The sequence below is a fragment of the Cebus imitator genome, unplaced genomic scaffold, assembly GCF_001604975.1.
Source record: "Cebus imitator isolate Cc_AM_T3 unplaced genomic scaffold, Cebus_imitator-1.0 Scaffold335, whole genome shotgun sequence".
In the NCBI taxonomy this organism is placed as follows: Eukaryota; Metazoa; Chordata; class Mammalia; order Primates; family Cebidae; genus Cebus; species Cebus imitator.
Genome location: NW_016107650.1, coordinates 1,359,505 through 1,368,654, shown reverse-complemented (window position 1 = coordinate 1,368,654; position 9,150 = coordinate 1,359,505). Strand labels below are relative to the sequence as shown.

Here is a 9,150-nt window from a genome sequence, read left to right as displayed (position 1 = left end):
TTTGAGACAAGGTCTTGCTCTGCTGTCCAGGCTGGACTGCAGTGCTGCAACCATAACCCACTGCAGCCTCAACCTCCTAGGCCTGAGTGATCCTCCTGTCTCAGCCTCCTAGGTAGTTGGAACCACAGGTGTGCACCACCACACTAGGCTAATTTTTATGTAGAGACAGGGTCTCACTTTGTTGCCCAGGCTGGTCTTGAACTCCTGGGCTCAAGCAGTCCACCTGCCTTGGCCTCAAAGGTGCTGAGATTACAGGTGTGAGCCACCATGCTCAGCCTTCACCTCTATTTTCTAATTCGATGAAAAAGATGCAATTATTATTATTATTAACCCAAAGACTTTTAATCCTTTCCTCTGTTGACATGCAGAGCTTCCTTTTATACGTCTGTGAAGAGCAGGATATTCCATGGATGTGTGTGTGCGTGCCTGTGTGTGTGTATCCTCTCGTGACATAATGTGTAATACACGTCATGTAGATTACTTATTGTATTCCTGACTGCGAATTAAGGGCTTCTGTCAAAGTGTTATAGAATTAACAAACATTACACTAAACTAAGACTGAGAATCTTTCAAATAGAAGGAACTCTAGTAAAATTCATTGAAATCCTTCTGAGTTTGTGTGCCAGTTTTTTGTTTGTTTTTGAGATGGAGTTTGCTGTCACCCAGGCTGGAGTGCAGTGGCACTGCACCCTCTGCCTCCCGGGCTCAAGCAATCCTCTCACCTCAGCCTCCCAAGTAGCTGGGACTACAGGTGCATGCCACCATGCCTGGCTAGTTTTTGTAGTTTTAGTAGAGATGGGGTTTCACCATGTTGGCCAGGCTGGTCTTGAACGCCTGAGCTCAAGTAATTCACCTGCCTCGGCCTCCCAAAGTGCTGGGATTACAGGTGTGGGCCGTTGTGCCCGGCTGAATGCCAGTTTTTGAAAGGCTTAAACTTGTTTAAAATCTTGTTACCATGGATATCTTTGCCACAATGGAGAAAAATCACAGCACAAAAACAGGGACCGTTAGAAGAGAAGGACAAACTGCCTCTCTACCAATGTGGCATGCACGACCAGGTTTCCCGCCCCAAGGACAGTACAGCTGTGACCCCTACCCAGTAAGAAAGACAGAGAAGATAAAAGGAGACATGCTGAGTCACACATGCCACAAGCCCCCGAAGTCAAGCACTCCACACCTGGGCAGGCCACACTCACATAGAGCTCTAGCACAGTCTTGGGACTTGGCCTGAGGGAGGGCAGGTCACTGAAGGAGCGGCTGCGGTGCAGCTTGGCAAAGAACGTGTCTTGCAAGGCACTCAAGACAGACAGCCGCCTTGGCTTGTCTGGGGAAGGATGCAGCCACCTCTTCAGAAGTGAAAGCAAGATGGGGGCATTAGTGAGAAGAATCAGGTTACTATGTTTTGTTAGCTTTTCAGCAAGTATTTTTGATGAAAACAAGGAGGCGATTATTTATATCCACTTCTTTAAAAGGCTGACCTTAGAGAGTGTTCAGAAAAACCTACATGTTACCATCACAGTGATACGCAAGGTGGGCAAGGGGAGAGGAACAGCAGAGGGGGCTCACCACCTCTGATAGAATTATTGAGAACTCCCAGCTCTGTCTCTTAAGCATTTCAAAGGCTGGGTGTGAGCACTGGCTCAGGTGCTTTGATTCTACTCGGGAAATAACACTGAACTTACAAAGAAGGCGTGGTCTTTGAAGGTGGGCGTTTCCGGGGTACCCTGGCTGTACATGGACATTCTCCTCTGAAGGGCTGCCGCCTTGTTCCCAGCGCCTGAGGATGGGGTCGTGTCCTCCACATCAAACGGACTGCAAAACAACAGGTCCCCAGGTATGCACATTCAGTAAAATCACTTATCATCCACAGACCGCGGGCCGGGAGGGTACCTCGTTATATGAAAGTAAACTCAACCAGAGGGAACGGGGCTGGTTTTGGCTAAACTGTTTAGTAGAAAATAAAGCCGGATAAAAGAAAAGTGGAGCAGAAAACTGAGTCTAGATTCACCCAAGGGACTCCAGATTATTATCACAGCTGTAAGCACAGTTTAGCTGTACACGTAGACACACGTGTTCCTCATTAACACTCGAAACAAACTTAGGAATGCTTGCTTCAACATAAGACGTTGAAAAAGTCTATAAAAATTATCTGAGCTTTGTGGGGATAGATGCCTTAATGATACATCGACAGACTGTTGTTCAGTTCTAAAGAAAACAGTCAAAAATAGAATCCCACTCATTTCAGTTGACACAGAGCCTCTTGTGTGGGAGGAAAATAACAGTCTGTTCACAGTGATGCCACTTAACATCACGACACCAGATTCATCCAAAGGAGAATGATCTTGCGCGTGAGACGTCAGTGACTGCAGATGACGAGGAGGGAAGGGCTAGGCAAAGCGTCTTTGCTGCTTCCACACCTGACTTTGTATATTGTAGATGAGATGCTGACATGAGTACTCAACATGTCATATTTACTCGGCAGTATGCCAGGGGCATTATATTAAACATGAGCTACTAGTGTTAATAATTTATCATGACCTTTCTCACGGGGTGACTATGGAAAGCCATTTCTAAGTTCATTGCTTTGACAAAAGATATCTCTTGCCCTTTGGGAATATTCCATTTCATTAAATACAGTGCAGAGGAACTAAGGATGCCTAGAATTTTCCAGAGCAGCGTGAAGTTATGAGATAAAGAGGAATAAGCATTTAAAGCATCATAGTGAGAATTAGGATTTTTCTGAGGTTGAAGTACCACCTATTAGACAGATATTTTCTTTCAAATTAGTTTACTTGAGAGGACATATTTCTTTATATATTTAAAAGTAGAGAGGGAAGGAAGGTGAGAGACAAAATATTTTAAAATAAGAAGTAGAAGAGAATAGTGCTATGACCCAGGCTTCTCCGACTGTAACACGCGTGCACCTCACCCAGGGAGTGTGTTAAACAGATTCTGGGGCCTGCGCAATTCTGACACAGTAGTTGTGGGGTGGGGCCCGAGATTCTGCTTTTTTAACAAGCTCCCTGGTGAGGCAGGTGGTCCATGCACCAGCTTTGAATAGCACTAGCTGGTAGCAGCTGTTTCTATATGATGAAATCAAAAAGCAAGAGGCACTTACTACCAGGTGATTTCCAGGTTCAGTTTGATGGTACCAAGGTCATTGATGTCGACAGCCACCACCTGAGGTCGGGCTGCAAACAGCTCTTTGGTTTCACAGGTCACGCTACCTACCAGGATGTGAGTTGCTAGCCCTTTGAGCTCCGTGACCTGGCAGGGAGAGAGCGGGAGGGGAAAGGCCTCACATCACAGCAGAGGAGAAAGGTAGGATAATGTGTCATTTTTCTTTTTTACTGAGCTAGGTTGGTCATTTCTTTCAGAATCCTATCTGAAATTGGAGATAGATATTTTGGAGACCAGGGTCTCACTCTGTCACCCATGCTGTAGTGCAGTAGCGTGATCACGGGTCACTGCAGCCTGTACCTCCCGGGCTCAAGTGATCCTCCCACCTCAGCCTCCTAAGTAGCTGGGACTACAAGCATGTGAACCATGCCTGGCTCATTTTTGTATTTTTGTACAGATGGGGTTTCGCCATGCTGGACAGGCTGGTCTCAAACTCCTGGGTTCCAGTGATCCAACCACCTCAGCCTCCGAAAGTGCTGGCATTACAGGCATGAGCCACTGCACCTGGCCAGGGGTGGCTATGTCAAAAGCGTATCTTAGATTGACTTTACCCACTGTGATGCGAGAGCGGCTGTCTTTGTAACAGATGTGTAGTGCAGAAGAGTCTGCAGGATGGAGGGTGACAGGCAGGGGTCGCGGGGTAAAGGCCCCACCAACAGATCATCCAGCCATGGCAGCAGGAAAGGCAGCAGGCAGTGACAGTACTGTACCTTGATGGAGATGAACCCAACTATCAGGGGCAGAAAAACGGTTTCTTCTCCATCCCAGCTTTGCTTGCCGTTTACTTCTATTTTGCCTTTCAGTTTCCACCGCTGCCGGCCATACTTCATGAAAATCTGGAGGGGAGACATCCAAGGGCCCTCAGGTCCTGCCACCCGCCCTTCCCCACCAGAACAGCAAGATCAAAAGGACAAAGACCTAAAGCCGCTGCCGCCCTCCCCTTCTCCCTCACTCTCCCTCAGTCCCCTTGCTCTGGGTGAGATGGAGCTAGGGATGACTGGGGAATATACTTTTTTGTTTTTGAGTTGGAGTCTCGCTCCGTTGCCCAGGCTGGAGTGCAGTGGCATGATCTCGGCTCACTGCAACCTCTGCCTCCTGGGTTGAAGCAATTCTCCTACCTCAGCCTCCAAAGTAGCTGGGACTACAGGCATGTGCCATTACACCCAGATAATTTTTGTATTTTTAGTAGAGACAAGGTTTCACCATGTTGGCCAGGATGGTCTCGAACCCCTGACCTCAGGTGATCCCCCCCACCTCGGCCTCCCAAGTTGCTAAGATTACAGGCGTGAGCCACTGTGCCCGGCCCAAGACTTCTAAAGCACAGCAAGTTCTGCTTCTCTAAGACGGGGGGCGGGGTACAGGTTTTCTGTAGTGAAAGGTCATTGCACTGTGTCCTTCTGTTCACTCATGCCAAACAGTTCTCTCTCTTGTTCTACTTCAGTAGGGCAGCCACTGGGATTAATTCTCCACACAACCCAGCTCCTTTAGTGGGACTAGGAAGTATCAGCTAAAACCTACTTAGTGGTCAGAAGCAAGAATTAAAGACATCTTTGCTCTGGATAGGGAGGTGGGGCTGCAAGGACTTTGAAATCCAACATTCTCTTGGGGGAAGGTACACAGTATCTCCTTGGCAAGACTGCTTTAATGTTTACGGGAAGATACAGCCTCTTCCCTGCTAAGAGGTGTGAGTATAGAGGGTTTTGGAGGAGATGTTAGATGAAATGGTTATGTAAGTTTCCTTTTGAAGAGGGAAAAGAACAAAGGCTGTTTTTACTTTTCGGAGTACATTTTTACAAAGAAAGCCCTAGATGTTATTTTTCTTCAGTCATGGTACTTATGATCAGCCACGATCCTGGATTGGCTCTTGAATCAGGAAAAAGAAAAAACCCAAAAAACCCTGCTTACCTAGTACAATATTAGGACAACTGGCAAAATAGCAACATAGAGTAATTCCAGACATTAGCTGAAGAGCCGATGTCAAGCTCACTGGTGTTGAGGACTATGCCTATGTGAGAGAATGCCCCTCCATTCTTAGAAGAAGAATTTAGGGGTGAAGAGTCCTGGTGTCTGCATCTTGCTCTAAAATGGTTCAGGGGCTGGGCGCGGTGGCTCACACCGTAATCCTAGCACTTTGGGAGGCCAAGGTGGGAGGATCACTTGAGGTCAGGACTTCGAGACTAGCCTGGCCAACTTGGTGAAACCCTGTCTTTACTAAAAATACAAAAAAATCAGCCGGGTGAGTGGTGGTGTGCGCCTGTCATCCCAGCTACTCTGGAGGCTGAGGCAGGAGAATAGCTAGAACCCAGGAGGCGGAGGTTGCAGTGAGCCAAGATCTAGATGGAAGGGTGTATGACAAGTCCTGTACCAGTTTCCAGACTTTTTCATTGGCTTATAATGTTTTTCAAAATTAAAAATAAAAAAAAAAAAAGAACTTGAGAAGCAAAACAATAACTGGCTTCTACCCTTCAGGTCTGTAATTCCAGCACCTAGACCAAGACAATACTTACTTCATATTGATCTCCAGGACAGAGGCGTGCGAAGCCAGCCAGACCTGTAACCAAGCAGTTAGGAAGTAAGGTGCAGAACGATTTCCCCCCTTTATAGACACATACTGGGATGTTAAAAGGAGTTCAGATAAAGTGTCACAACTTTGTGCAAACTCACATAACATTTTTGGGGGCCATTCCTGGGGAACGGCTGTTTTTTGGGGGGGGTTCCTTCTATCATAGGTAAAGAAAACTGTCCTGGAGGGGGTGATGGAAGAGGTGGCCTCCAGGGCAGGGAGGCTGGGCAAGTGAGGGCTAGAGCTCATATCTTGGGCTGATTTAAGATACAGCCAGATTCCTGAGTCAGGGTATTAGGTCCAGAAAGATAGATTTATTTATTTATCCAACATATTCCCATGAAGATAATCTGGTCTCCTATTTTTCTTTCTGTCCTAAAATGTGTGATTTTTAAGTGCCTCCCATTTGAGTTCAGATTCCATGCAGTTATTTCCCCTGCTGCCCCCCAATTCACACATTCCTGTGTTTACGCGTTTTATCTGGTGTAATGACACAATTTACTATGTTATGAAATCCCTGAAGATAGATTATTACTTACACAAAGCTAGTGATTAAGAAAGCAAAATCAATCCAACCAACCCAATGATACGACCCCAAAAGAAAGATGGGACTTTTCTTCTGCCATGCCATCCAGCAAGTCCTGTCTACCTGAATCTGCTCAACTTGAGATCTCGCTCTGGTGCAGCGGCAGAAACAAAGCTTGTCTGACTAGATGGCCACCCGCTGAGGCCATCTCAGGAACTCTGGCTTTGTCCAGTCTTTTTGTAGATATTTTATTCAAGGAACCAAAAAAATTTAACAAAAATGGGTAAAAATCTTTATCCTTTTAAAATGTTTTGAAGGAAAAAAGATAAAGTTTTATAATAAGAATTCCAGTTAAGAATTCAGTACAGGCCAGGCGTGAGCCATCACGTCTGTAATCCCAGCCCTTTGGGAGGGCAAGGCAGGTGGATTGCCTGAGGTTGGCAGTTCGAGACCAGCCTGGCCAACATGGAGAAACCCTGTCTCTACTAAAAATACAAAAACTAGCCTGGCATGGTGGTGAGCATCTATAATCCCAGCTATCTGGGGGTGGAGACAGGAGAATCGCTTGAACCTGGGAGGCACAGGTTGCAGTGAACTGAGATTGCGCCACTGCACTCCAGCCTGGGCAATAGAGCGAGACTCCATCTAAAAAAAAAAAAAATTCAGTACAAATATTTGGAGTGAACTTTTAATTAAAGGCAAGATTTATAATGTAATATTAAGTATAAAAAGAAAAAAGGCAGGACAGAAAACCTTATATAAATTATGACCTCAGCTATGTAGAAATGGATCCCCAGGGGAAAAAGTGCAGAAAAACATGCCAAACTGTTAAAAATAATTATCTCTGGTAGGGTAGAATTAAGGAGAAAATTAAATTTTTATCATTAAGTGATTGTTTTTATTTGATTTTTTAAAAGATCATATATTTATTTTGTAATACAGAAAAAAAGATGTAAAAAAGATCACACACCTTGGCAGGCAGCATGTGCGCACAGAAAAGCTGGTTGGATATTTATAATAATTTTAACAAAGCTTAGCTCTGGGTGGAACAATTATATATGATTTTAATTTTTTTGTTATTTTTCTCAATGTTTTTAAAAAAGAAGGTACTGCTTTCAAAGTGTTTAAATAGAGATGGAAGAAGACACGAACAGTTCCTCCCTGTTTACCCAGTGACTTTGTAGACGCAGACGAGAGGAAAAAATTGTGTTGAGCTGGTCCAGAAACAGCTGTCAGCCCTAGGGTCCTTCCCACACAAAGACATCCATATGGCAAATGGGTCCCTTGGTACCTCAGCCTCCTTGAGTTGCTATTTATAACCTTTGTGTTCTGGGTTGTTTTTATATCTATTTAAACGTGATTTTACCCATATAAAGATGCTGTAGATGGTATCACACAATGTGTTTTGCCTTCTATGAATAGCCCTGCTAATACGCTGAGACTTTTGGCCAGGCATGGTGGCTCACACCTGTGATCCCAGCGCTCTGGGAAGCCGAGGCAGGAGAATCATTTGAGCCCAGGAGTTTGAGATTAACCTGGGAAACATAGTGAGACCCTATCTCTACAAATAATTTTAAAATTAGCCAGTAACTTGTAGTGGCGTGCACCTGTGGTCCCAGTTACTCAGGAGCTTGAGGCAGGAGGATTGCTTGAGCTTAGGAGTTTGAGGCGTCAGTGAGCCACTGAACTCCAGCCTGGGTGACAGAGAGAGACCCTTGACTCAAAAAAAGAAAATAAAGCAAAAAATCCGATAAGTTGAGAGTCTGAAATGAACGCTTCTACTTTCACCTGACTGATGGAGGGCACGTGGGTAAGATGATGGCAAAAAAGATCCCCGGATGCTTTAAAAAAAAAAAGCACTTGCTGTTACCATCACTTGTCAGTAGATGGCAGCAACTCACTAGCTCATCCATGCCTTCCTGCCCATAGAGGCAGTCCATTTAAGAACAGCATTCGCTAATAATTGGAACACATGCCACTTAAAAAGACTTACTGAAGAGCAGAATTAAAGAAGTCTGTATTCCACTAATAATTTTCTGGAGCATTTAGTCTTTTAAAAAAGTACTTCCGAAAGACAGTACAATAGACTGGCTTTTGTAAATCCTAAACTGGACATGGTAATTCTAATAAAATCCAAAGTGCTCTTTAAAAACCTCTGCAAATTGGCCAGGCGCAGTGGCTCATGACTGTAATCCCAGCACTCTGGGAGGCTGAAGTGGGTGGATCACCTGAGGTCAGGAGTTTGTGATCAACCTGGCCAACATGGAGAAACCCCATATCTACTAAAAATACAAAAATCAGCTGGGTGTGATGGTGGGCATCTGTAATCCCAGCTACTCCAGAAGATGAGGCAGGGAAATTGCTTGAACTCTGGAGGCAGAGGTTGCAGTGAGCAGAGCAAATGCCACTTCTCTCCAGCCTGGGTGACAGAGCGAGACTCTGTCTCAAAAACAAAGCAAACCTCTGTAAGTTAGTTCAGAATTAACCCATTGCCTATTTATCTGTGTAATTACAGTGGAAGACTGGTTGAAGAGAAACTGATCTTGTATTGTTTCTAGATAAAGGTGGATAAAGGGGAGATCCTTTGAAGGTGTTTTTCCCCCCTTTTAAAATTGCCAGAAATTTTCTATCTGAAGAAAACCGAATGTGAGAAAGGTGCTTGGCAGTGATTTTTTTTTTTTAGCTTCTAAGTCCATGTTATTAAGCAAAATGTCTTGGCACTGCTGTAGTGGCATCACTGATCCTCTGATGATAGCAATAATGTAGTGCCGTGGCACTATCCAGGCTGATAGCAATAGTGTAGTGCCGTGGCACTGTCCAGGCTGATGATAGCAATAGTGTAGTGCCATGGCACTGTCCAGGCTGATGATAGCAATAGTGT

The 9,150-nt window shown here is 45.0% G+C and overlaps 1 protein-coding gene across 12 annotated transcripts in view; it reads right to left on the bottom strand.

Annotated features, from left to right (window-relative positions):
• RIPOR2 (RHO family interacting cell polarization regulator 2) overlaps positions 1-9,150 on the bottom strand; it is a 234,457-nt gene that overhangs the window by 37,924 nt on the left and 187,383 nt on the right. For 6 of the 12 annotated variants that reach the window (XR_005196438.1, XR_005196437.1, XM_037730161.1 and 3 more), the window contains exons 9-13: positions 5,688-5,731; positions 3,891-4,016; positions 3,119-3,267; positions 1,683-1,812; positions 1,197-1,346 (exon numbers count right to left, since the gene is read on the bottom strand). Coding sequence is in view for 10 of the 12 variants with exons in the window: in XM_037730161.1 (XP_037586089.1) it covers positions 1,197-1,346; positions 1,683-1,812; positions 3,119-3,267; positions 3,891-4,016; positions 5,688-5,731 (599 nt within the window). In the remaining 2 variants the exon portion in view is untranslated. The remainder of the gene's footprint in view (positions 1-1,196; positions 1,347-1,682; positions 1,813-3,118; positions 3,268-3,890; positions 4,017-5,687; positions 5,732-9,150) is intronic. The other 6 variants (XM_017505228.2, XM_037730162.1, XM_017505220.2 and 3 more) reach the window with 1 other exon arrangement.